This window comes from Melospiza georgiana, chromosome 2 (genome assembly GCF_028018845.1).
Source record: "Melospiza georgiana isolate bMelGeo1 chromosome 2, bMelGeo1.pri, whole genome shotgun sequence".
NCBI lineage: Eukaryota > Metazoa > Chordata > Aves > Passeriformes > Passerellidae > Melospiza > Melospiza georgiana.
In genome coordinates this window covers 743,680-771,530 of record NC_080431.1, presented here as the reverse complement: position 1 = coordinate 771,530, position 27,851 = coordinate 743,680, and the positions used below count along the sequence as shown (strand labels likewise).

The 27,851-nt window shown below is 50.4% G+C and overlaps 1 protein-coding gene across 5 annotated transcripts in view; it reads left to right on the top strand.

Moving 5' to 3' along the window:
* Positions 1-27,246, top strand: part of TIAM1 (TIAM Rac1 associated GEF 1) — a 144,282-nt gene extending 117,036 nt beyond the window's left edge. For all 5 annotated transcript variants that reach the window (XM_058019148.1, XM_058019145.1, XM_058019144.1 and 2 more), the window contains 13 exons: positions 4,039-4,142; positions 12,970-13,149; positions 13,529-13,597; positions 13,823-13,948; positions 15,830-15,938; positions 18,398-18,577; positions 18,689-18,807; positions 19,525-19,633; positions 20,360-20,418; positions 21,184-21,286; positions 21,432-21,519; positions 22,533-22,705; positions 24,970-27,246. In XM_058019148.1, the coding sequence (XP_057875131.1) occupies positions 4,039-4,142; positions 12,970-13,149; positions 13,529-13,597; positions 13,823-13,948; positions 15,830-15,938; positions 18,398-18,577; positions 18,689-18,807; positions 19,525-19,633; positions 20,360-20,418; positions 21,184-21,286; positions 21,432-21,519; positions 22,533-22,705; positions 24,970-25,412 (1,862 nt within the window). In that variant the 3' untranslated portion in view covers positions 25,413-27,246. The remainder of the gene's footprint in view (positions 1-4,038; positions 4,143-12,969; positions 13,150-13,528; positions 13,598-13,822; positions 13,949-15,829; positions 15,939-18,397; positions 18,578-18,688; positions 18,808-19,524; positions 19,634-20,359; positions 20,419-21,183; positions 21,287-21,431; positions 21,520-22,532; positions 22,706-24,969) is intronic.
* The last annotated feature ends 605 nt before the right edge of the window (positions 27,247-27,851 follow it).

Genomic DNA, 27,851 nt, shown 5'->3' with positions numbered 1-27,851 from the left:
TGTGGTGTTCATCTTGGATTTTTGTTCATCTTGGATTTTTGTTCATCTTGGATTTTTGTTCTTGGCTCCGCAGCATCTTGTAGAGAGCAGTCAAGTATGAAATACCCACTGACCTATTTATTTGTGTCCTTGTTGGTTGCAGCTCCATGATTTCTGCTGGATGCTTTTTGATTTCTGGGACACAGATTGAGTCTGTGGCTGAGGAACTGCATCCCCTCCCAGCAGGGTGGCAGTGCCAGTGGCACACACACACCTGTGGGCACAGAGAGACACACACCTCATTTTTGTGTGAGGCAAATGATTTTGTGTATTTTCAAAATATGATTTTTAAAAAATTTTTTTATGAAAATACTTTTGGGGGGTTTTTTTTGAGAAAGCTGTCCTGGTGCCTTGCTGCTCAATGGGAGGTGCAGAGGAGCAAAGCAGGGCTGTGTTTGACCTCCCTGCAGTGTCTGCCACAGCTCCTGTTAAATCTGACATCTCTCACAGCTCTTCCATCACCTGGAGCTGCCCTGCACGCGCTGAGCTTGGGGCTGGAGGTGCAGTTCAGCTCTGTGGCCGTGGTTTCCTCACTGTGTTTGCTCAGCAGCTTGTTCTGGAAGTGACCTTGGGTTTGTATCTGTGATTGATGTGAGAGCTGCCATCCTGGGCACTGTGGATGCTTTCCCCACAGAGCTGCACTGCCTTTGCAGAGCCACAAGTTTTGTTCCTTTCATCTCTTTCTGCTTTTCCCGGCTCTGGTTCTCTCCTGTAACACAGCCTGCATACATTTGGCAGAGGGGGATTAGCTCTGGTTGTGTCTGGAGCCCAGAGCAGCTTTTCCTGATTGCCTAAAAGGATCAGTGGGGTCTGTGTGCCCTCCCCATGAGGAGTGTGCTGCTCCCCTGGGTGCAGGGAATGAGAGCTGGAAGCTGGAGCACAGCTTTGGGTCTCCCCACACCATCAGGAAGGTGTTCTGCTCTTGGAAGGGGATGGGAATGGGATTGATACCCAGATTTGGTTGTTTCACTCCCTTCTTGCAGTGTGGGACAGTCTCTGAGGTTTAGGCTTTGCCTGCCCCTGGGTTTTGGAGACTTTTAGCATGGGGGATAATGTGAAGCACATAAATCACCATGCAGAATGGATAAAGGCTGATAAAGAATGTGCCCCCTGTTTGGGATGGTGTTGGAGTCTCCTGGATAGGAGCAGGTGGGTGTTTTAGGGAGTTTGTTGTTCTGTGGCTCAGAGGGCAGTCAGAGGCTGGAGTTATTGACACACAGGGTAAATCTGTGCTGTGAAACTGAAACCAACTGCTGCTGCACTGTGAGAACAGCCGCTGGTTTGTATTCCATCCTCGTCCATCACAGGCCCCCTTGGGCTGAGTAATTTGGATTTCAGAGCCAGCCGAGGCCAGCAGGGACCCTGATTTCTTCAGGGTTATTTTCACGGGGCTGATTTCAGACTCATTGTAGCCCAGTTGTTCCTCTTGATGTGACAATTCCGGGGCACTTCCTGCAGCAGCCACCGGAGGGCTTTGGGAGAAAATTCCATTTTCCATCCCCAGTTCCCCAAATTGCTGCGGTGCTGCCTCGCCCTCTGGCGGCCTCTGCTCCTCACAGGAGGCAAGGCTGGTGTTCCCCATTTCCCCATGGAAATTAATCCCTTATTCCCAATTTCCCATGGAAATAAATCCCTCCTTCCCCATTTCCCCATGGAAATTAATCCCTTATTCCCGATTTCCCCATGGAAATGAGTCCCATCCCCATCATCCCAGGGTGTGTGCTCCTTTCATAGCTCAGTGTTTCAGAGCTAACCAGAATTCTTCTACAAGGAAGAAAAAGAGGACATACTCTGTTTTATTGTGGATTTATAGGTGACATGCCACCTTAAATACAAATTTAATCCAAGACACCATTCCCTAACAACTCCTGTCAAAAATGGTGCATTTAATGACAGAGCCTCTTCAGAGAGGCTTAATGACTCTGTTGTCATAACAGGGCCATTCCCTGGCAGCATTAGGATTAGGGAAGCTGCTGTAAAACTGCCCAAATAGATGATATTGGGGTATTGGTATTTCTGTTATATATTGAAATATAAATTCATTATATATCTATATATAAATATATATATTATATATATAATATTATATTTTAGATATTATAGATATATATTTATAATATTTTGTATATATATTTATTTATTATTATATATTGATATTTTTGAAGCTTAGGCACTGAGGTGCAGGATTCCTGGTGTGCATTTTGTGTTAGCAAGGTGCACACTTGGAGCTTTGTGCTGCAGCTGGCAGGGCTTGGCTCGGGGTATTTATTCCCATGGTACTGAAATAAATATGTGAATATTAAGAAATAAATATATGGCAGCAAGGAGAGGTACCACACATTGTGGAATTGTCATTATCCCTTGAGTTACACCAGCCCTGACAACTGGAAGCAGCAGTGGTGGGAATTCCCAGCCAAGTGCTGGGCTGGTGCTGAAGCTTTCCATGATTTTCCAGACCTTTAAGCCCCAGCCCCTTTGCTCCAGTGGCAGAAAACTTCCTTCTGTAGTGCTGGTTGTGGCCACAGGTGGAGGTGTTTGATGGGCACTGGTCACACTGTCCCAGGTGTGAGGGGCTCCTGTGCCCTCCCTCTCTGCTGGGGCACACACTGGGTCTGACCCCTTTTCCTGCTGCTGTTTTGGGTTTCCCCTTCTCGTTCCTGCGTGTCCCACAAAGGCAGCGAATGGCAGCGGTCAGAGGAAGGAAAGCAGCACACTGACTCCGCTGGCAGAGCTAAATGAGGGTGCCCAGGGCAGAAAGCAGGTGATGGAATGATGCTGACAGAAGTGGGCCGGGCGCTGGGAGCTTTTCAGGGGCAGGAACGTGCAGCTTTATGGCTCTGGCTGCATTTAACGAGCAGCAGATCAGCCTGCTCAGGGCCCTGCTGGCCAGAGACACCAGGAACAGGCTGGGCACACGTGCTGTGTGTCTGCTCCTGTGGGAGATTGCTGTCTGCTGGCTGAAAGGGCAGGGAGTGGGTTAAATGCAGGAAAAGGAAAAGCGTGGCTTCAAAGTAAACTGAACAAATATTATTACCTTGGTTTGGGCTGGGAAACAGCTGCAAGGTGCATTTCACACAGTGAGAGAAGGGAAATTTAATGCAGTGGAAAAACACAGTCTGGCCCACACAAATTAAGGCACATAGCACTTATTTTCTCTGCTTTTTTAAATGGACACCTGGAAAATTCTTTTTCACACGTTAATAGGGAGAGCAGAAAGCTGATAGTGAGATTTGATAAAATCTGGGCAAGGCTCAGAAAACTGAACTTCTTATAGAGAAAACACTTCTTCAAATAGATTCTGTGTTGCCAAACAACCCCTCCAGGCACATTTTTTCCCCTCTTTTCAGAAGAGGGGCCTGAGCTCTGAGCTACCTTTTATGTCCTTTCCATTTCATCAGTGCCTCCATCCCAGTGTGCAGAATATGTTCTGAGGTTATTTCCAGATTTCTGAACTCTGGGTTTTCCAGATTACCTCTGGACATAACAAAGTGGGAAATCTTGCACAGTCGTGCAATTTATTTTTAATAACGGGGTCTAAAAGCTTGCCTGAACAGCAGCTGAATGTTGGGTCCTGGCTCCTGGAAAGGTCTAAAGCTGGGTTTGTTTCCTCAGCAGGTGAGTGTGTCAGGCCAGCAATGCAGGAATCACCGTGTGCCACGAGCCAGGGCAGGCTGGCCAGCACCAAGGGCTGCACACTCCCAGTTCCCATGCAAAACCACTGGGGTGGAAAGCTCCTTGGCACTGCTCAGCAGCCAGGCAGTGCAGGCTGGATGTCAGGATTTCCATGTGACATTTTAGCCTTATCTCTGAATCGGTGCTTGCCAGGGGAATGAGTGATGTCTGGTTGTGTCCTGTTTGTTTGTACGCCTGTGCTGCGCGCCCTCCTCGCAGGCCACCCCTGGCTGTTGGGGTTCCGTGGGAGCCCCACGGCTGCAGCAGGGTTTCCTGGGCGTTTTGGGGAGCTCTGGCCGTGTTCTCACCCCTGTGTTGCTCTGGCAGGGCACTCCCTCTGCAGTGACCCCGACAGCTCGGCCGAGGTGGCCCCGGAGGAGGCGGAGGCGCAGGACCTGGAATCATCGGACGAGGCGGACAAGATGAGCAAGGTGAGGAGGCTCAATTTCCACCTGTGCTGGGAAAACGCTGCTTCTACTGTGGAGCTGTCTGTGGATGATCCCAGATGGGATCTGTGAAGGTGTTTTGGATGATCCTGGATGGAGCAAACCACAGCTTTGGTGGTGGCACATCACCCGCTGCCTCTTCAGCAAGATCCGTGCCCTTTCTCCAGGGTGGGCTCACATCTCCAGTACTGTGATAATGTCCCCCCCAGTTTGTAAATGGGCTGGTTTCTCACCTCCATCCCCACCGCAGCTCCACTAAACCACGTGGATTATTAGGATTTCCAATTCTTTCTGGATTGCTAGGCTTAGGACAAGTGTAAATTAAACTGTATTTCCTTGCAGCAGTAGCATCGTTCACATGCAGGTGTCTAGCTGCAAACTAATCCCAGCCAGTCCACCTCAAAGCGAAGCCAAACTCTGCAGTTACAGCTAAGAGCTTGTGCAAATGTGTTGCTAATTGCCATCGATTCTCCTCTGCGGTTGGTGGTGACAGTAGGTGGTGATGATCGGTGGCTTCTGAGGCACAATCCAGCAGATGATGGTGATTGCTGTGAGGTATTTGTGATACAGGTGATGCTGAGAGCTCACAGCTGTTTCCCTCCACATTAATGGTGTAATGAGAATTCATCTCAGGCTGTTGGTGTTTCCCCTCGTTTTTTCTGTCCCGTTTAACCGAGCTGTGTTGTGGTGAGCTCTGGGCTGGTCCCTTGCAGAGAAAGGAAGGAAAAGACCCTGGCCCCTTGTTTCCTGAGCCCTTGTGGCAGCCCAGCCTGGACTCGTGTCCTTGATAGCCACACAGTGCAGGGGAAACGTGAAATGCTCACAGGGAAGGGGAATACACTTTGTTTCTAGCTGTTATTGAGGAACAGCTTGTAAGTACACATAATTTCTTCTTCAGTCAGGGGCCGTCTTGTTGATACTTGGGGATTTTTAACTGTGAATTTGTTGTTTAGTAAGTGGAGATGTTTGTTGATAGTTTAGGATTTTTAACTAAATTTCTTCTCCTGTAAGTGGAAGTCTTTGTTTGAAACTTTGGGATTTTTAACTGTAAATTTCTTCTTTAGTAAGTGGAGGTGTTTGTTGATAGTTTGGGATTTTTAACTGTAAATTTCTTCTCCAATAAGAGGAGGTGTTTCTTGATAGCTTGGGATTTTAACTGTAAATTCCTTTTTCATTAAGTGGAGATGTTTTTTGATACTTTATGATTTTTAACTGTGAATTTCTTCTTTAGTAAGTGGAGATGTTCATTAATACTTTGGGATTTTTAACTGTAAATTTCTTCTCCAGGAAGTGGAGATGTTTGTTAATAGCTTGGGATTTTTAACTGTAAATTTCTTCTTCTGTCAGTGGAAGTGCTTGTTAATAGTTTGGAGTTTTAACTGTAAACTTATTCTTTAGTTAGTGGAAGTGTTTGTTGATAGATTTTGAATTTTAGCTGTAAATTTCTTCTCCAGTAAGTGCAAGTCTTTGTTGATAGTTTGTGATTTGTAACTGTAAATTTCTTGTTTAGTAAGTGGTGATGTTTGTTGATAGTTTGAGATTTTTACCTGTAAGTTTTTTCTCCAGTAAATGGAAGTGTTTGTTGATACTTTGGGATTTTTTAACTGTGAATTTCTTCTCCACTAAGTGGAGGTGTTTGTTGATACTTTATGATTTTTAACTGTAAATTTCTTCTCCAGTCAGTGGAGGTCTTTGTTGAAACTTTGGGATTTTTAACTGTAAGTTTCTTCTCCATTAAATGGAGATGTTTTGTGATACTTTATGATTTTTAACTATAAATTTCTTCTCCAGTAAGTGGAAGTCTTTGTAGATAGTTTAAGGTTTTTAACTGTAAATTACTTCTTTATTAATTGGAGGTGTTTGGCAATAGTTTGTGATTTTTATCTGTAAATTTCTTCTCCAGTAAGTGGAGATGTTTCTTGATGCTTTGGGATTTTTAACTGTAAATTCCTTTTCCATTAAGTGAAAGTGTTTGTTGATAGTTTAGGATTTTTACCTGTAAATTTCTTCTTTAGTTAAGTGGAACTGTTTGATGATAGTTTGTGATTTTTAACCATGAATTTCTTCTCCAGTAAGAGGAGATGATTGTTGATAGTTTGGGATTTGTAACTGTGAATGTCTTCTCCAGTAAGAGGAGATGATTGTTGATAGTGTTTCCTTTGGGATGCAGAAATATGGCTCTGTGTTTGTGGGGGGTGAAGGGGAGTGAGGAATTTTTTCTTCTGTTTCAAACTGCTTGGAATGTTCTCCCACAAATGAAAGACACAAGGACGTATGGAATATGTCTAACATTCTGAATGTGGCAATCTCAGGGATGCTGCTGTCCCTGCTCTGTACTCAGTGCCTTCCTTGCTGAACGCCCAAATTATCCTGCACTGTTTATAGAAGATCCCAGTGTTTGGTAGTGGGGAAGAAAAAAGCTCAGCTGAGGGTTTTGCTAATCCCTTGGCTTCTCTGTGTGCTTGGGAAGCTGATGTGCACGGGAAGGAGGATTCTTGCAGGGTGTGCTTTCCCATGGGAAGTCACAGACAGGAGGAGGAAAACAAAGGTGTTTTCCTGTCCCTGCACTCCCACACCTTTCCATGCTCCTGGGATTATGGCACAGCAGATTAAGGTGGTGTCCTCAGGGCTGTTTCACAGGGGTTAGTTATTTCTGTCCATGGGGAAGGCTCTGCCCTCGTGCCACCTTCCCCTTTATCCCATCCTGCTCCCAGCCCTGCATGGTGGAGCTCAGCAGAGACTTTTCTTGTTTTCCTGCCCTTTTTGGGTGCAGCGGGGCAGGAGCAGTCCCATCCATTCCCTGCTGGTCAGCAGGGGAACGTTCCCATTTTAGCAGCAGCAGAGCTGCCCAGGTGAACCCAGAGGCAGCATTAGGAGCTGGGATCCCAGAGCAGTCCTGCAGGGCTCCGTCCCTGCCCGGGGAGCACTGCAGGCAGGGACAGCTTCCCCAGGAGGCTCCCTGGCTCTGCAGGCAGCACAGGGTTCCTGGGGCACATGAATGATTGATGGCAAGGGAAGAGGAGAGCGGCCAGGTGCTGCAGCCGCCTCCCGCTGCTCCCGTAGCACGGGCTCTGTGGGAAGGTAAGGGGGGAAATGCCACCCAGAGCTGCCTTGGGCCCTTTTCCTGTGCCAGGCAGGGGGGCTGTGTGACACAGGGGGCACTGCAACGTGCCCTTCCTCCTCCTCCTCCTCCTCCTCCTCCTCGCGGTGCCCCTGTCCCTTCCCCCAGCCCAGCATGTGTGCACGTGGGTGTGTTTCCTTAGGAGTGCTGCTTTGCTTCTTAATCTGCAAAAGCCTCCGAGCTGTGGTGGTGCTGGAGGATTTGGGGGTGCAGCAGGGGCCCTGAGGACTCCTCCCTTTTCTGAGAAGCTTGTCTTCTGTATATCCTAAAGGCCTGATAGTGCAGAGCTTTCTTCTTCATTGCTGCTATCAAAGCAAGGATTCCATTATATGGAATAAGGGAAACTGAGTGTCTGTTGTGGTAAAATACTGGAAACCCTTCTCCAGGGTGGGCTGAGGTGTCAGTGGTGTGGGATAGCTGCTGCTCTCTGGCTCTCTCCCTATCTAATTTCACCTCTTATCTCTTGGGGTGACATCCATGTGAAGGGTGGTGAGCAGGGTGCTTTCCAGGTGCACCTGGCCCTGCCCTGAGCTCTTCTACAACTTGGTTTTGCTCTGGGGAGGACTTCTGCCTTTCCTTTCTGTCCCCATTTCATGTGGGGGCCAAGGAGAGGAGAGAGCTGGGAGGGAGAAGAATGGGGGAAAGGAAAGCCTGCTCTCTGCCACCTTTTGTTTTCATCCAGCACCAAATTTCAGGCTGTTTATGAAACGGGGCCATGCCCCTCTGCCAGCCTCTGTTCAACAGAGCATCAGAAACGTGTCACACCTGCAATTCCTTCAGTGGTTGCTTGCCCCTGTGGTGACCTGATTATTTTCAATATTGGAGTTCCAAGGGGGCACCCAGAAAACCGAATATATGAGTTGCTGATGCTGCAGGTTGCCAGTACTGAATCTCAAAATCAGTCTTTGTCCATTTTCTTTTCCTGTCGTGGCCCTATGAATTTGACTGAGGATGTGCTGTACAGAGTGCCAGCAGTTCCAGTTGCTGCAGGAGCCTGGTTTCTCCTGTTTCTGATTGCAGATGTGCCTGTGGCAGTCAGGGCCAGGTACCTGGCAGCAGTGCTCCATGGCTCTGTGAGTGCACGCCCGTGCCTCTTGGAGGGATTTTTTTTTCCCAAGAAAAGTAGGTCGGCTGCTCTCTGCAGCATTACTCGAGACCAGCGTAAGTCTCCAAACCTTCAGCGCGTTGCAGTAGCCGTGAAAGGATTAGGAGGGGGATTTGCGGGGTCGCTTTCCCAGCGGCAGAAGCGGCTCTTTGAAGTTCCTTTCATTCGGTATTCCCGGGCCGCGCCGAGCCACAGGCAGCGCTATTCCCGCTGTCCCCGACAGACATTGCCGACAGACAGACATCCCCGGCTGCCCGGGCTCCGGAGCTGCCTGCCCAGCAGCGCACGGCTCGGCGCGGTGAGCGGCTGGCACGGGAGGGGAGATGGCACGGGAGGGGAGATGGGCGCTGTCCTGCCCCGCTCACACGCGGAGGGAGCAGCCCGGGGGGAACGGGAGCATCGCGGGGTCCCTGGGTGGAGCAGGAGTGGGAGCATCTCAGGGTGCCTGGGAGGAGCGGGAGCATCTCGGGGTATCTGGGAGGAGCGGGAGAGCATTTCGGGGTGCCTGGGAGGAGCAGGAGTGGGAGCATCGCGGGGTCCCTGGGTGGAGCAGGAGTGGGAGCATCTCGAGGTGCCTGGGAGGAGCGGGAGCATCTCGGGGTATCTGGGAGGAGCGGGAGAGCATTTCGGGGTGCCTGGGAGGAGCAGGAGTATCTTGGAGAGCCTGGGTGGAGCAGGAGCAGCCCGGGAGGAGCGAGGGAGCCGCCAGGGATGCGCGGCTCCGGGAGCGCCGTGCCTGCTCGGTGACGGCCCCGGGAGGAGCGCGGTGCCCGCTCGGTGCCCGCCCGGTGCTAGCTCCGGGAGGAGCGCGGTGCCTGCTCGGTGACGGCCCCGGGAGGAGCGCGGTGCCCGCCCGGTGCCCGCCCGGTGCCAGCCCCGGGAGGAGCCCGGTGCCCGCCCGGTGCCAGCCCCGCGGCGCTGCCCTGCGGCGATGTCGGCGCTGCGGAGGGGGAGCCGGAGGGTGCGGAGCGAGAGCGCCGGCAGGGACGGGGACTCCCTGCTGCGGATGCTGTACCTGGTGAGCGCTCCCGGGGCACGGACGGGCTCGGGAGCGGCGCTCGGGGGTCGTCAGGCTGTTCCCTGCGCCCTGCAGAGGCGGCGGCAGCGCTGCTGGAGGGATGCGGCTCGGTGGGCTTTGTCTGGGCGGGCGCTGCTGCTCCGGGTGTGCCCAGAGTGCAGTGCCTGATGCCCGGGCACTGAGGTGTGTGCATGGAAAGCTCAGCAGGAGATGGCTTACAGCACTAGCCCTCCGCAGGCAGCAGCCCCGTGGCTGTGATGTCCGTGATCCTCCTCCATGGGAAGGGTGTGAGCCTGGCTCCTGTGCTGAGCCCCTTCCCGAGGAGGGGTTCGTGATTGTGAGCTCCGCTTCCCCGCTGTGCAGCCCTCGGGCTCCTTTTCAGCCTTTGAAGGGATTGCCTGCGGGATTGTGCCTCAAGTGTGATGCCGTAATTCCCCGAGAGAAATCCTGGTTTAGAGCTGTCATTGTCACTGCTGCCAGAGCTGCTGCAGGGAGATAAAAGGATCTGTTTCTCTTCCAGACCTTCCCTACTTAGCCACTTTCTGTGGGAAAACGGGGACGGAGGGGTTTTTGTGAAATCTGCTTGAGGGTTTTCACCAAAATAGCTGTGCCCTGTAGCCCCCGTGTGCACTGTGTGTCTGCAGATGGATTTTTTTAAAGGGAATAGCAGGTGGACAGGATTGTGCTCAGGGATGAAGCACAGCAGTTGTTGCAGGTGGAGTCGAGCATTTCAGTTCTAGGAGAAAAACAACAGTATTTTTATTGATATGGGCTGATAAGGTTACCAAGTTTGTTTGTCAATATGATGGTGGTTTAACAAGGCTTGGTGGTGAGGCTCTCTTGGTTGTTTACTGCAGCCTTCTATTGAGGGATGAGGGTCAGAAAGGACCCTCTGAGGTGCTGAATTCAGAGGGTTTAAGTGCAGCTGGATCTGCTCTAGTGCCAGGCTCGGTCAGTGGTTTGTGTCTGAAGGATTGTGTGTGCACAGCCAATGCTCTGTATCCCTTGGCTAAGAACACAAAGTTCAGCACGTCCTGCTGGCTTCCCGGGGCTCTGTGGTGGGCAGGAGCCCCCAGCCTCGAGCAGACACCTCCGAGGCCTTCCCTCTCAGGTGTGCTCACACAGCACAGCGGTTGGGTCAGTGGGCAGGCACAGGAATGGGTTTGTGTCCGTGACTCTGTCCCGGCAGTGTGGAGTGTGTGGGCAGCTCCCCAGAGATGTGGGGCAGGGCAGTGCTGCAGCCCTCGGGCGGGCTATGAGGCGTGCACAAGTGCAGGTAAGGCTTTGGGAAGTGCTCCACGCTTCCTTCCTGCCGTGTGGGCGTAGCTGCTCCTGCTGGGGCACAGCACATCCCTCTGGGAGTTATTTCAGTTATTTCAGCCTCAGCGCTGAGCTGGTGCTTCACACCCCGAGCGCGTTTTCGCGCTCTCTTTCTGGGTGACCCATCTTTCCCTGCAGGAGCTGCACAGGATGGGGGGAATGCAGAGTGGCAGGCAGGAACTGCTTTAACACTTGGTTTGTTTGGGGCTTTGGTTCCAGATTGTGCATTGTGCAGTAGAAGTGGATTTATTTGTGCATTTGGATCTTAAAGCAAAGCACCACTGGACACATCTGCCTCAGGTAATGCTAGCAAAGCCAAACACTGCTGAGCAAAGCCTGCCTGTGCTGGGGCTCTGCAGGCTCAGGTTGTCACATCTGAGCTGTCAGTTCTCTCTCAGCAGAGCAGGGCGCTTGGGAAGGTGTTTTAACTGTGCTGGAGCCAGGTTTCACCCACTGCCCTTGCTGGATTTGGGGCTGTTGGGATCAAGGTCACACATGCTGAAATCTGATCTAATCCAAAAGTTTGGGTGGCTTTATACTTAAAACCACATTATGTATAGGTGGAACCTTGCTGAGATACAACAGGAATTATTGAATAATTAAGATTAATAAATCTCAAATCTCAGTGACACCTGCCAGGAGCAGAGTGAGCTGGAGATGGACTGGTCCAATTCACTGCTTCCTCCTGCCTTCAACCTGCAATGTTTTTCCTTTCTTCCACACCTGAGTTAAACCTCAGAAACTGAAGGGGAATATTTTCCCTGGAATGAAGTGTGTCCAAAAGGCGTTTTTGGGTAGACAGCCAGTTCCTGGCTCACAATAGTGTTTTGAAGAAAATGATCCTTTGTGCAATGAGCATCTTTGCTCCTGTGCTGTGCAGTAAAACCTCAGGGGAGCATTTGCAGCCCCAAGAGACCTCGGAGAGAAGGGGGTGGAAATCTTTCCTTGTCCTAACATGGATTGTAGGTGCATGGAGAGGAAATAGCTCTGAGAGCAGACTGCAGGGCTTTAAAAACATGGAGATCACAACTGTCAGTGGGTGGGAGTAAAGTGATGTCCCAGGGGCAGAGCTTTGTCTCCACACTGCAAGGTGAGGATGCACTTTATTTTCTCTCTCTCTTTTATTTTTTTGGGGTTAGTTTTTTTTTTTTTTTTTCTCCTCTGCTCTCTCCTGTGGTTGAGCAGGCTGATTTTGGATCAGTTGTTCCACAGAATTACCCATGTTGGAGAGCACCTCTGAGACCATGGAGCCCAAACTGAGCCCAGTGCCCACCCTGTCACCCAGCCCAGAACTCTGAGTGCCACCGCCAGGAGTTCCTTGGACACCTCGAGGGATGGGCACCCCAAACCTCCCTGGGAACCCTTTCCATGGGGAAGTTCCTGCACTGGGGGGCAGTAGAGAAATCACTGAGGCTGGACTGAGGTGCTCTGGCAGGATGATCTGCTGTGGTCCCTGGAGCAGCTCTTTGCCTCCAGGTCTCTGGGAGGGATGGAGGCAGCCCACGGTGCCTTGGCAATCCTGGAAGCCTGGAGCTGTCATCACTGACACCAGAGACTATTCCTGCTCCAAACTCTTCAGTGTAATGAAAGATGGGAGGAAATGATCTAACACAAGGGGGTGAAGTGAGGATAACTGGCTTTTTATATAGGCAGCTGATTAAATATTAAAGGAAGCAGGGAGAGGGAGCAGCTCTGGGAATTGGCACTTATGGGGAAGAAGTTCACATTTGCAGACACAGCCTGGGGACACAGCTGCTTGCCCAGAGAGCTTCTGCTTGGAGCCTGGAGGGGATTTAGCTGGGAGGCTCTGCTTCCCCATGGCCCAGCCCGAGTGGTTTGTGCCTCTGTGTCAGCTGAGCTGTTCCCAGCACTGCTGCAGGCCTGCCTGGGGAACTGCCAGGGGCCGGCCTGTGACTTTTGTTTGCACAGGCATTTTTGGTTCCCTGTTCTTGGGCTTCTCTGTGAGTTTGTCATGAGCCTGTTTTAATTAAAATTCACATGTGTGTGAGACCAGGAATGGAGCTGAGCAGCGCTTCAATTAATTTGAATTCTGCAACTCCTTTTTTTTTTTTTTTTTTTTTTTTTTTTTCCCTTTATCCCAGTCACAGAGAGGCAGAACAGACACTTGTGCCTGTTGAGAAGTCCCCAAGCTGCAAGTGCTGAGCTGCAAACCCTCCTCAGCGCCTTTGTTCCTCTGGCTCTTACTTGCAATATTACCGCTGCTCTTTTCTCTCCCGTGTCTCCCCAGAGCACAGAGCAGGTGGCAGCTTTCTGTCGCAGCCTGCACGAGATGAACCCCTGTGAGTGCAGCGCTGCCCCCCAGGACTGTGCCGGGCCCCAGCTGAGCACCACGAGGCAGCTCACGGACGCAGACAAGCTCAGGAAGGTCATCTGTGAGCTGCTGGAGACCGAGCGCACCTACGTCAAGGTGAGACCTCGGCCTCGGGGCTCTCCTGCTCTCTGCCTCACCTCTGGGGCGCTCGCTGCGCTTGCACTCAGTTCTGTGAGATAAATACGTGTTATATGTAATATACACAATGCCTGAAATGTCACTGAAACCACGGGGATGAGGCATTTCCAAATGGTTCGGCTCTTGGGCTTAGCTGGTGTGCAGTCACTGCTCACTGGGATCTGGTTCTGCAACTAGAAATGTGTGAATGTTTCCTTTTCCTGTCTTAAATTGTGCAAAATCCAGCTATTTCGTGCTGTGTGTAAAAAGGGAAAATCCTCAGATTAGGTAAGCATAATTTCCCACCTCAGTCAATACCCAGAGGGACCAACATGGGAATCTTTCTGTGAATTTTTAGGATTTAAATTGTCTGATGGAGAGGTACCTGAAGCCTCTACAGAAAGAAACCTTCCTCACACCAGATGAGGTATGTCAACCCTTGTTTGTCTGAAATTAATTTCACTGAGTTCCATTTCTCTCAAATAATGGATTGAGTGGAGCATCAAGGTGCTGCTCAGTGATGTCTGCAGCTTGTTTTTTCCTGGCATAACATTGTTTTACAATTGCACTGAGAATTGCTGCGGTTCTAGAAAACACAATTTAGCCTCAAAGTGATATTTTCAGCATTCTGCTTTTTTTCTCCTTTTATTAGCTGGATGTTCTCTTTGGGAACCTGACTGAAATGGTAGCATTCCAGGTAGAGTTCCTGAAAACTCTGGAAGATGGAGTAAGGCTGGTTCCAGACCTGGAAAAGCTTGAAAAAGTTGAGCAATTTAAGGTAATAATTGTTTACTTTTATATATTAAAACCACATTATTCGCATTATCTCATTGTTTAAATTTTGAGGAAGCCATTAACACTCTCCACCTATTTTTCTGACTGTTGCCACTGTTCATGTAAAAACCTGCATCTTCTTCCATTATTTTCAACTGCTGCTGGTGCTGCTGCAAAATGTTCTGCTGCAATTGTAGTTTATGCTACATTTAGCCATGTAGAGCACTAGCAACCATGTGCTTTTTGGTTCTATTCTTGCCCTTCTGCCAGATTTCTTGCCTTCAGCTGTCAGGAAATGCTAGAAATGGAAAGTTACATAAAATCTTTGCCCTGACAAGTCTCATGTTCAGAAGCCCTCTGGGGCTACAGATCAGAGCAATACATGGAATTTTGTACTTCCACTTCCAGTCCATGGTGGCAAACACTTGTGCCTTTCAGCAGGTGTGCATCTGCACAGGTAGAAATGGAAACTGCAGCTCTGTGAACTTCACTTCAAACCCAGGGAGATGTGGAGACAGATTTCATTTTGTGTCTGATGCAGTGGTGCTGGAGGCCTGGCAAGGAGGTGATAGATTGGTTTTCCTTTGGGGAGTTCCACTCTGGCTCTCAGCACCACTCACCTGGGTAAAGGACAAGATGAATAATAGTAGTAGTAATAATAATAAAATATATTATTATTATTAATAAGAATAAGGAATTGATTATTATTGTAAGAATAGTTTCTCTGGCCCCTGCGTGCTCTGAGCTGCAAGAGAGGAGTGCCAGTGAAGGGTCCTTCCAGAGAAAACTCCATCTCCTGAGTGCTGCTGTTTGCCACAAAGCTGCACCGAGCTCACTTTCAGTTCTGCCCTGGGCCTGGCTGAGAGCAGCTGGCTGTGAGGGAAATGTGGGGTTCAGTGCTTTCAGTTCTGCAGTTTGCTTCCCCTGTCCCCCTGACTGTCCCCAGGCTGCCCACGTGTGCTCGCAGCCCCTCACCAGGTGCTGGCTGGTTCCCAAGATGTTTTGGGATTGTGTTTGTCCCCAAACACCGTCTCATTTCCAGGCAGGTGAACCCTTGGTGTGTTTGTGAGGGATGAGGGTTGCCTGCAGCTCCTCAGTGCCCTGATCCACTGCAGGGTCAGACACATCAGCCCTCTCTGTGGGCTCTGGCCATTGCTGAGGGCAGTGAGGTTTTTAGGTGCAGCTCTGGAGTTAATTCCCTGTGCAGCCAGGGCTGCCTCCAGGCTGGGCTGGGCTGGTGGTGCTGATTACAGAGGCTGAATCCACACAGCAGGGCTGGGCTGTTCCCTGGTGGGCGAATCATGGACTCACAGAACGGTTTGGGTGCAGGGAACCTGCAGGATCCCCCAGTTCCACCCTTCCACTGTCCCAGGTTAATCCAAGCCCTGTCCAGCCTGGCCTTGGACACTGCCAGGGATCCAGGGGCAGCCACAGCTGCTCTGGGGACTCTGTGCCAGGGCCTGCCCACCCTCACAGGGAACAATTCCTGCCCAATATCCCATCTAAACCTACTCTTCATTTAGTTTGAAGGCATTCCCCCTTGTCCTGTCACTCCAGCCCCTTTTAAAGAGTCTCTCTCCATCTTCCCTGTTGGCTCCCTTCAGGCACTGGAAGGGCACACTGAGGTCACCCCAAGGCTTCCCTTTTCCAGGCTGGACAATCCAAATTCTCTCAGCCTTTCCTCCCAGCAGAGCTGCTCCATCCCCCCTGCTCCATCATCCTGGTGCCACCCTGGGCTCACTCCAGCAGTGATGTCTTGGTGTGCAAACACACTAAACCTGCATTCTGCTGTCCTCCAAAGGCTGGATGGAGGCTTCAGATGACCTGGCTGAAGGCAAAGTAACTAAATGCCTTTTTACTAATGCTTTTTTCCTTTGAATCCCAGAAAGTGTTGTTCTCCCTGGGCGGATCCTTCCTGTACTACGCTGACAGGTTCAAGCTGTACAGTGCCTTCTGTGCCAGCCACACTAAAGTCCCCAAAGTCCTGGTGAAAGGTAAGAGCCCCTTCTGAGTTGCTGTGGGAAGTGGCTTTGTAGAGAATTCTCAGAGTTTGACAGAAGGCTCACATAGTATGTATCTGTATGTAAACTTGGAGATAGAAATGCTGACTTAGAATAATGAAAGATTATTAGAAATGAAATTTCTCATTTCATGACTTAGAAGAATGAAAGATTATTAGAAATGCTGACTTAGAATAATGAAAGATTATTTCTTATTAAATAAGAAAAATGCCATGGAATTAAATAAGAAAAATGCCGAGGACAGACATTGCTGAGAGAGAACTGGAGCTAGAAACAAGTTTTAAAGGATTACTTTGTAAATAAGACTGGATACCTTAGAGAAATAGAACTATGAAAGATGCATTGTAATAAGATTCACAAGGGGTAATTTAGATGATTGGCTTTAAGGCATTTACAGCATGGTGTGGCAAAAGCTGATAGGCCAAGAAACACAGTTTATTGGAATTAGGAAATAGTTGGCTGCTGATTGTGATGGTGAATTCTAACATCTGTATGGTCTCACCCTTCACATGAGACTGAACGTGGAATCCAAGTTTTTAAAATGCCTCTCAGCTTATTTCTGGTCAGAAAAGTGCATAATCCAACAAGGTGTCACAGCCACATGCTGGTTGTGGTCATGCTGGTTGCACCCCAAAGCTCTGAGGGCAGGAATGGGGGCACACTTGGGGAGGATCAGCCTGGGAGAATGTTTTATGCAAGCTGGTGAAATATTTTAGCCCTGTCTCCCCTCTGTCCTTCCTCTTGCCCTCACTCCAGTTTGCCTGAGGAGTTCCCGTGGCAGAGTTGCCAGCAGAGCTTGGCTTGCTGGCTGGGAGAGAACAGCCCTGTGGTCTGGCTGCTGGGCCAGCTTGCCCCACAGGGATGTTTTCCCCTGTGGAATGTAAATCTCATGGAGCTACCAGTGCTCCGTGCAATTCCTTTTTGGCCAAGACATTAAACAAACAAATGGCTCCAGTTGTAGCAGCAATGCCATTGGGGGAGGAACTCTGGTTTTTCAAACAACATCTGCATGTCTGACAGTCAAAAATTTTGAGTTTTTTTTGTTTCTTGGTTGGTTTGGGGTTTGGTTTTTTCTGTGCACTTTTCCTTTTTCATTTCTGCTTGTAAACTTTTATTCCCTGTGCTGCAAAGAGTACTTGGCAGCTCTGTGGAACACATCAATAAATGATTTGTTGCTAGTCACATCCATGCTTTCTTTTGGCTGTATTTTATAGGACCCTAATGTTAAAGCTGTAGACTAGGTAGATCTTGTTCTTTTGCTTTTCTTTTCTATTGCTGACTGTATTTATAAATGAGAAAGTGTTGTGCTTGAATTATGGCATAAACAGAACTTAAAATTCTATTTTAGAGGTAAATCTCCTCAGCAGCCTGGGAGTGTATTTCAGGTGTCACTTGGTGTCCTCAGCTGAGGGGCAGGTGGCTTTTGCACTTGAAACTCAAGTTGTTTTATGGAAATCAGGTGACTGCCTGCAAAAAGCTCCCAACCCCAGCAGGGGACATGACTCCAATAAAAGCAATTGTGTGGAATTGCTCCTGCACTGAATAATTTGTGCGTCTATAAATACCACCTCCTCCTTCCTTCCCTCCTTATGCTCCAGTGGAGGGAGCAACAGAGAAAATGGCAATTCTATAAATTCATAGCAGTCAGGTAGAAAGGATTATGGCAGTCAGGTGTCCAGTCTGCCTGTGCTCCCAAAATCTGGAGCATTAGCCTCAGTTTGTGCTCCTGCCTCTCCCCAGCTCCTGCTGCTTGTTGTGACTCAGTGCTGCATTTTGAGGTTTAATGAGGTAACAAGAACCAGACTTGCCAATATTGTGGGTGCACCATGGCTTGGAAGCAGTGACTTCTCACAAATTTCCAACGTGAGACTTTGCTAAAAGGGAGCAGATGATTAGAACATCTAAAATAAGGCCAGGCCAGAAGTCCTTACTGCTCCTCCTGAGAGGCAGCTTTGGGCTCTGCTCCCTGTGACCAGGGACAGGATCCAGGGAAGGGCTGGAGCTGTGCCAGGGCAGCTTTAGGCTGGATTTTGGGGAAAAGTTCATCCCCAGAGGATGGGCACAGCCCCACAGAGCCCCAGGAGCCTTTGGAGAGCTCTCCAGTGATGCCCAGGGTGGGATTGTTGGGGGTCTGTGCAGGGCCAGGGGTGGGACTGGATGATCCCTGTGGGTCCTTCCAGCTCAGGAGATTCTGTTGTGGATAGTGCCATTAAAAATTGCCCTGCTGGAGGAGGATGTCTGCTGTGAAATCCTAAATAGCACATCCGGGGAGAGTGGCAGTGACTCAAATCCTGCAGGGCGTAAATCTAATTCTGCAGGCCCAATAAATCTGCACTTCCTCACAGAATGCCTCCGGATAAACCAATTTAAACCTGGAAAAGTTGCTTTCTCATGATTTTTCATTGATCCCATGCCTCCTTTGAACCTGGCAGCCAAGACAGACACTGCTTTCAAGGCGTTCCTGGATGCCCAGAACCCGCGCCGGCAGCACTCCTCCACCCTGGAGTCTTACCTCATCAAACCCATCCAGAGGATACTCAAATACCCCCTCCTGCTCAAGGAGCTCTTTGCTCTCACTGACGTGGACAGTGAAGAGCATTATCACCTTGATGGTAAGGACTGAACCCCACTTTTGTGTGGTTCACCTCTGCCCTTGAACCTGCCCCCATCCCTTCCTCTCGGAGGGTTAGAAATCCCTTCTGCTCATCCCCTGTCTCTTGCAGTGGCCATCAAAACCATGAACAAAGTTGCCAGCCACATTAATGAAATGCAGAAAATCCATGAAGAGTATGGGGCAGTGTTTGACCAACTCATAGCGGAGCAAACAGGGGAGAAAAAAGAGGTAACAATCAGATTTAGAGTTATTTTGGTGCCTGTTAAACTAGATCCATATTTACCTTTCCTGCTGTGTTGCTGAGGTAAATCCTGGTGCAAACAGATAAATCCCAGCTCAGTTGAAGAGCTGAAGAAGTGAATTCAGACTTCACTGAGGGGAGGGTGAGGGATGGGATAACATCCCCCTGAACTGGGGCTGGCCCTCAGTTGGTCACTCTGGGCACCATAAGGACGAAGGCCTGGTTGCTGCACCTCCAGCAGTTGGGAACTCCTTTCTTGGTGTGTTCCCAGCAGTGTGGTGTCACAGAGGAGCCCTTGGGCAAGGTCAAGAGCCACAGCAGCTGTGGGGAGGGCTGCTTTGGCCACTGCCCCTGATGCAGCCTCTAAACCTCACCCCAAACTGAACATGTGCTTAGATATTCCAACAAAACACAAAGAAACTGCTAGGGAGAAAAATGGACAAAGGGGAGCAAAAAGCAAAGAAAACATCTGGGTTTGACCTTGACTTCCAAGAGCCGGACTCTTGAGTTTAACTGACCCTAATTTATGCTCGTTAATTAAGGGTTTACATGCCTCTGTTTGCAGTCAGCTGATGAAATACCCCAGAGTTTGCTGGGGGCAGTTCTGCTCAGGACTAGACCTGATGCAAGTTTCCTTGAGCTGCAGACTGCCATCACATTCCTGGAGCTGATTCAAAGCCTTGCCTTTGTGCCTGTGTTGGCAGGTGGCCGACCTTTCCATGGGGGACTTGCTCTTGCATAACACAGTGATATGGCTGAACCCTCCTGCTTCCCTGGGCAAGTGGAAGAAGGAACCTGAGCTGGCAGCGTTCGGTTTGTATCCAGGACTTGCATTTCACACGCCTTAAACAGTGGCACAATTCACATTTAACACTGGCAGCTGTGCCTCAGCAGATGTTGAGAGTGTCTGAGCACTGCCTTCCCCAGGGCTGCCTGGAATTTAAACCTGGCCTTGTCTCTTGGCTGCAGGGCTCTCTTCTGCTCTCTGGTAGTGTTCCTGGCTCAGCTGGAAGGTTTGTGTGCTTGGGAATAGAGGAGAGCCATCCCAAGCCCTATGGATGCTCTTGAGGACAGGCTGGGGGAGATGGGCCTGGTCACTCTTAGCAAGGAAAGGCTGAGAGGGAATCCTTCAATCCACAAAAATACCCCATCAATGCACACAGATACCCCACCAACCCACACAAATATCCCCAAGGCTGTCACAGGATGGTGCCACACTCTGCTCAGTGCTGCCGGTGACAGGGTGAGGAGCAGTGGCCATGAACTGAAACACAACGAGTTCCACCTCAGCCTGAGGGAGAACTTGTGTCCATGGAGGGGGCAGAGCCCTGGAACAGCTGCCCAGGGAGGGAAGGCCTGCAGTCTCCATCTCTGGGGACATCCCAAAAATCCCAAATTCCTGTGTCAGCTGCTCCAGGGACACTACCTTGGTAGGGGGGTTGGACTGGGTGATCTCCAGAGGTCCCTTCCAACCCCAGCTGTCCTGGAATTCTGGGATTCTGTGACTCCATAGCTTTTGTCTCTCACTTTCTCCTCCAGTGTTCAAAACTGCCGTGGTCCTTGTGTACAAGGATGGTTCCAAACAGAAGAAGAAACTGGTAAGTGTGCAGGGACTGTTTGGGTGGTGCCATGGGCATTTCTGGGGCTCTGATGGAGTTCTGCTTCCCACAAGCTGTGGAACTGGAATGTGCTCTGGCATGTGTGGTCCCTGGTGTCTGAGGAGCTGGGTGGGCACAGCAAGCATTCCTTTATCCTTTGTTTGTGGGACTGTCCTGGATGAAGATGTCACTGTGAATGTGTGTCTCGGCTTAGATTCCTTGGTCAGTGTGAGTGTCTGAGAGCTGATTAATGTCTGTCACCTCACACAGTGCCCTGGGTGTCGTGTGCCACCAGGCAAGTGCTGGCTGCTCTCAGCTCCATCAGGAGTGGCTCAGGGATCCCACTGGAGTTTGGGGTTCCATGTTAAAGCTGAGCTTGGCAGTGCTACCACAGGGGCACAGTCTGCAGTGATACAGGGAAACTGGTGATCCCTACTTGTGGCATAAAGCAGAGAGGGGTTGGAGGAGGGGAAAGGCAGCTGGCACGGGGTGACTTCAGAGAGAAAAGCCAAACTCTGATGTATTCCTGAGTGTGTGTGCACCCAGGGCTGGGCTGGGTGACTCTGGAGGGCATTGCAGAGAGCTGAGGGGCCTTAGGGCTGCTTTAGTCCAGACTCCAGCAAGGTGCCCACAGAGAGGCCCTGAGGGAGGTGTGGGGCGGGAAAACCAGGGTTGCAGCAGCTCTGGAGCTGGGAGCCCTCAGCACAGCACTGTCTGCCTGCCCCAGGGTGTGTCCTCTCCTGACAGTGTTTGAAATCCTTCCAGGGAGGATCCCACAGAGCCTCAATCTATGAAGACTGGGATCCGTTCCGGTTCCGCCACATGATCCCTTTGGAAGCGCTGCAGGTGCGGGCCCTGGCCAGTGCAGGTAATGTCCCTGGAGTTAAACCTGCCATCTGCCAGGCTTGCAGTGTGTGTGTGTGTGTGCCCTGGGCACCCTCACTGGGCATGCAGTGAATGCTTTGCACTTACATGTCAAGGTAGACATGAATTTCTCTTTGCTTTCCCTGTAGATGCAGAGACCAATTCTGTGTGTGAGATTGTCCACGTCAAATCTGAGTCTGAGGGCAGGCCAGAAAGGACATTTCACCTCTGCTGTAGGTAAGTGGGGCTCCCTGTTTTCTGTTTGCCTTCACAGCTGCATCCCTGCTTGCCTGTGCCTGTACTTTTGAGGCAGTCTGGGAACTGTTAAACTGGATCCAGTATTTACCTTTCCTGCTGTGCCACTGAAGTAAAGCCTGCTGCAAACAGATAAATCCCAGCTCACTTGAAGAGCTGAAGTTAATTGAATTCAGACTTCACTGAGGGGAGGGAGAAGGGATGGGATAACATCTCCCTGAACTGGGGCTGGCCCTCAGTTGGTCACTCTGGGCACCATAAGGATAAAGGTCTGGTTGCTGCACCTCCAGCAGTTGGGAACTCCTTTCTTAGGGAGAGTTAGGGAGAGTGGGGAGAGGGTGTTCAAACCTAACTTCTGGAAGGTAGAATTTTGTACAACCTCTGAAAAGAACTTGATCAGCTTTGCACCTTTATGGGAAAGGCCTTATTGCAATTTTCCAGTTAAACTGCAGCACTGGGTCTTTATGGCAGGTGTTGTGTTCAGCTGGTTCCTTTCATGGCACCAGCTCCCAACCTCTGCACTTAAATGAGCATCCATTGTGGTGATGGTGTTTTTAGTGTTCAGGGAAGAACTTGGAACTCATGAGGATCCAACAGAGCTGGTGCCAAGCCAGTTCCTACTCCTAGGAGGAGTTGCAGGAGCTGTGCAGCTGTGGGTGTGTTCGCTGGGACAGATGGACTGAGCAACACTGGATGTGTACTGGACACAGCCACGTGTGGGTGGCACTGCAGGGAAAGGAAACCTCGAGAGGGCTGAAAGGCTGAATGTTTTATTAATCACCTGGGTGTTGGTTTCCTTGGATGCCCCCTGCAGTCACCATGAGTTTAGCTTTGCTTTGAAAAGACTGGGTTCAGGTGCTTCTCTGGGGAAGCACCTGCCAGTCAATTTGCACTGCTTGAATCACAGAAGTGGCCATTATTTACCTCATTTACAGACAGCTATTAGCTGTTCTCAAGGGGTAACTCTGCCTTTTGTATTCCCACCTCTTTTTCAGCTCTCCAGAGCACAGGAAGGACTTTCTGAAGGCGGTGCACTCCATCCTGCGGGACAAACACAGAAGACAGCTCCTTAAAACTGAAAGTTTGCCCTCCTCCCAGCAATATGTTCCTTTTGGTGGAAAAAGATTGTGTGCTTTAAAGGGTGCAAGGCCAGCCATGAACAGGGCAGGTACTGTAGGGCTACAGACTTTCAAGATCCCAGTAACCCCAGCAGCGTTGTAGGACACACAGTGGTGTCTGTCACGTGTATATTAGGATTAGCATTCTCTCCTGTGTATGTAAACACTGCTGGTTTCCCATGCTTCACTTCCTTGAGAGCCTTAAATTGCCTCTACTTCCCTTGCTTTGCACTCGAGGCTCAGCTTCAGAGCAGTGCTTCTGGCCTGGAAGGGAGATGGGATTCCTGGCAGCTCCCATTGGCTGTGCACTTTACTCCCAGCTGGGGTTCAGCTGAACAGAGCAGCAGCTGTGTGATCCTGAAAAGCATGTACAGAATTTTGGGGTCACCTGAGCACTTTTGAACTAAAATGCACAAGGAAAAACAGCTGCCCTGAGCTTGGTTTGAAGGGGCATCTGTGGGTGTCCTCCACCTGATCCTTTCCAGCTCAACTGCTAAAGGGGACATCCTCCTCCTTCCCACATTTGGAGAAGTTAGCACTTGGTACTCCTATTTTTGTAATGGCCTCTCCTAAACCATGGATTTTCCTTTTCAGTTGACTTCAGGGAAAAGCAGGTTTTCATTTTCAGAACTCTAGATGCTGGAGGGAAGAAGTATTTTCTTCCAGCCCCAAAGTGCACGGCACAGCTGCGTGTTTTGTTCTGGTCTGTTGTGTATTTCTTGTTCTCCTCACTAGATCCAGCCCTGCAGAGAGCCAGGCTTTCTGTGCCTCCTCAGAAGGGCAGGCCAGGCCAGCGCCAGCTGAGCCCAGCTTCTCACTCAGTGCTGCTGGAGATGCCAGACCTCCTTTCAGATTGGCTCTGTGGGGCATTTGTGTCATGAATTCTGCAGGGATTGAAATCCCACCTTGGAGTCCAGACCTCTCCCTACAGATAAAATTTGCAGCTGCTGAGCTGAACTACTAATTGTAGTTAATGCACCTTGTGAGGCTCAGGGATGTTAAAATGCAACCTGAACCCCAGGGCAGAGCTGGATAAACTCATCCTGCAGTGCTGAGGTGCTGTTCAGTGCAGGGGAGGAAACTCCAACCTCAGAGCTCTGTGTGTGCCCCTGAAGCACTGTGGTGCCTGCAGGATTTACCCCTGCTTGGGAAGAGGATGGGAATTTGCTAATTGGGCCAGTTGCTGAGTAGATAGAACTTCTGACAGCTCTTCTGAGTTGGGAGATTGGTTTTGTCCTCACCCAGAAGTGGGGAAGGGAGCAGCAGAGCCTGAACAGGGATTGTAATTCCCTGCAGCATCTTCAGCACTGAGCTATCTCCTGGGAGAGCTGTAGGAAAGCTGCTCTGAGCCCAGATGTCCCTGTGCAAGGTGTGAAGCTGTTGGATTTTGGGGTGTGCTGGCAGCAGGGGCTGTGAGTGAGAAGCTGAGCGGAGCAGATGCCGGTGATGCCGGAGCAGAGGCAGATGAGCGGTGCTGGCTGGCTGCCCCGTGCTCAGGAGGAGCAGTTCAGGAGGGCCATGATCTGTGGCATGGTGGGTCCAGAGGCCATGATCTGTGACATGAGGGATCCAGAGGCCACGATTTGTGACCTGGTGGATCCAGAGACCATGATCTGTGACCTGGTGGATCCAGAGGCTATGATCTGTGGCACAGTGGATCCAGAGGCCATGATCTGTAGCATGGTGGATCCAGAGGCCATGATTCGTGACCTGGTGGATCCAGAGGCTGTGATCTGTCACACGGTGGATCCAGAGGCTGTGATCTGTCACACAGTGGATCCAGAGGCCATGATCTGTGACATGAGGGATCCAGAGGCCGTGATCTGTGACATGAGGGATCCAGAGGCCACGATCTGTGACATGGTGGATCCAGAGGCCGTGATCTGTGGCATGGTGGGTCCAGAGGCCGTGATCTGTGGCACAGTGGATCCAGAGGCCGTGATCTGTGGCATGGTGGATCCAGAGACCAGGATCTGTGACATGGTGGATCCAGAGGCTGTGATCTGTCACACAGTGGATCCAGAGGCCATGATCTGTGACATGAGGGATCCAGAGGCCGTGACCTGTGGCACAGGGGATCCAGAGGCCGTGACCTGTGGCACAGGGGATCCACAGGCCGTGATCTGTGGCACGGTGGATCTGAGCAGCAGGAACTCCTCCCGTGGCCGCAGAGGCCTCATGGCGAGGAGGTGAGGATCCATGGCCACAGGGAGATGGGAGTGATGGGCCCTGCCCACCCCAGACAGGACTTAGCTTTAGGGCAGAGTTGTGCCGTGTGTAAAACACCTGTGGGGTTTTATCTTTGTGTGTGCAGTGTCAGCCCCCAGCAAGTCTCTGGGGAGGAGGAGGCGGCGGCTGGCCCGAAACAGGTTTACCATTGACTCGGAGGCCCTCCACGGCAGCAGCCCCGAGAAAGAGCCCGCGCAGGGAGGGGACACTGACCGCTGGGTCGAGGAGCAGTTCGACCTGGCGCAGTACGAGGAGCAGGAGGACATCAAGGAGACCGACATCCTGAGCGACGACGACGACTTCTGCGAGGCGGCGCGCGGGGCGCAGCGCGAGCTGCGGGAGCGGCTGCAGGCCACGTCGCTGCGGCCCGGCCCGGCCGGCGACGCGCACGCCGCCAGGATGGCGCAGCTGAGGAAGCAGGCCGCCCTGCCCGCCATCAACGGCGCCGCCGAGCCCCACGGCGAGGAGGTCATCTGGGTGCGGCGGGAGGACTTTGTGCCCGGCAGGAAGCTCAACACCGAGCTCTGAGGCGGCCCCGGGCCCTCCGTGACCCCGCGGGGCGCGCGCTTGCACGCGCCGCTGCGGCAGCTCTGCCGGCCCCAAGCCATGCGGCCACGCTCAAAACCGGGAACAAAATGAGCTTGAGGTCCTGTCTTGCGATAACCAAGGGCTTTCACACTACTTTATTTATTCTAAAACAATCAGGGGCTGAATCTGAGTACGGGGAGAACGTAATCACTGGAAAACAAACGACTCTGGGTGTCTTAACCTCTGTGCAGCCAATGGGCTCCGGCAGGAGCGCGAGGACAGAGGGGTTGGTGAAAGCCGTCGGTCGTAGGCTTATCTCCTTCATGAGGAAACTGCCTTTTTAACCTGTACAGTCACAGTACTCTGACTCCCTTTCCCTCTCTAAATGTAAGAGAATATTCATGTATTTTAGGAACGTGTGAGGAAAGGTTTGGGATTTATGTCGTGTTCAGTCCTCTTGGTCTGTGGCTGGTCTAATTTAATGTCAATGTTGGAAGCTCTAGTTTTACATACTCTTGTAAAGATGCCAAACTCTCTTGGAAGAGATCCAAATTTAACACTTGAAGAGATATTTTTTTGTATTTTACCTGAGATGCAGGGGCACAAAGGGGTAAGAGATTTAGGGTAGCTCCACGTCTAGGATACGAGGCTAGCTTTTTGCAGAGGGTTAGGAACGGTGGTTTTATATTAAAATATGAACTGGAAAACTCTTATTTAGGTACAACTTTCTTCAGGAAAAGGTTTATTGTATATGTTTGAGACTGGAGTTTAGTTAGCTAATAAAAAGAATAATAAATAAAATGACGTGACTGAATTGCAGTGGAGCAAAGGGATCTGTGGCGTGCCCTTGCTGGAGGCACAGATCCCTTTGCCCCACTCTCTCTGGCAGAGTTTGGGCTTGGGGGACAAGGAATTCATGGCCAAAAAACTGACCTAGCCCACTCTCCTACTGTGGGTGAAACTAGTGTATTTTAATTCCTTTACAAAAGCTTTTCCACTGCAATATAGGATCAAAAAAGTTCTACACAGGTAAACTTCTTTAACATTTTAAATCTTTTATTTAAACCTCTAAAACAGGGTAAAATGTGACAAAAATCTTGTGGTTTTTAAGTAGACTTCCAAATATGAAACACAAAATAGCACTTTTTTTGTTTTTAGGATTTATATAGCTTTCCCCATTGCAGTCTCACCTATAGGAAAAAGAAAAAAAAAGAAGGAAGATTATATGAGATTTTGTTTCATTTTGTCGGTATCTATTGGTGTTTGACACATCACTAGGTACTTTGAGAACCTGAAATTTTATAATAGCCTTAGGATTATATTTTATAAAATCCACTCTGACTATATTTTAAAACATAACAAGAATTATCCCCTTCCCCCCGAAACATCCATCACTGTCTGTGTGTCCCAGCTGGCATCCTCCCCTCCCTCCCCTGGTTTCTGGTGCACTATACTTGACTTATGGAAGCTTTCTCTAGTAACTTTTTGCTATCTCCTGGTTTCTTTTGGTAAGAGCTTTAGAAGAGTTTCTACCCCCTTTGTATGACCACCTGGTTGTTTTTGTACCATCACCTGTCGGTGTCCCACGTGCTGGAGGGTTTGGCTGTCCTGGGCTGCTCCCAGGGGAGGCAGTCAGCACTCAAATACTGGAAGGCTGGTACTGGCAAGGTACCGTGGCTCTTGTACATAATGTCATGACATGTCTATGTCAAAGGTTCTTATATATTTCTTTTATAAGCTGAAAGAAGGTCTATTTTTATGTTTTTAGTTCTATGAATGGAACGTTGTAAATGCCTGTCAGAAATAAAATACTGGAGGAAAAAAGAACCAAAAATAGCTGCAGAGAGTGGTGTGTGGAGAGGTCACAGGAGGGCTGCGAGGTGGGAAGGGTGGTACCCGGGAGGAGGTCCTGCATTCCCAGCTGGAAAGGAGCCCCCAGGTAAGGCTCTGCTTGTGTTGTGCTGAGGGGACAATTCCCATTTCCCCTATGGCATCCACACACAGCCATTCCTGCTGCTTTTCCAGCTTGGGAAGGAGCCCCCAGGTAAGGCTCTGCTCGTGTTGTGCTGAGGGGACAATTCCCATTTCCCCTATGGCATCCATAACCAGCTGCTTTTCCAGGCTGGTCACAAGGAACCTTCGAGTGAGCGTTCCAAAGGAAAAGGTAAAAAGCAGCAAATTTCCCAGTAATTCCAATTGCATTGGAGGAGCTCCCCAGTCTCTCCGTGGCCAGTTCCTTGGCCAGTCCCTCTCCCTTTGGGGTGCTAGGTTTGGCCCAGATTTGGGGAGTGTGGTGTGGGTTGGTGTTGGCACAGCAGTGGGCGAGCATGGGCACCCACGGGTGGCACTCTCTGGGGCATGACCAAAATGACACAGGGGAAATGGCATCCAAGTGGGCTGGGGTGTGTGCATCGCTCCCACAGCATGCCTTGCAGCAAT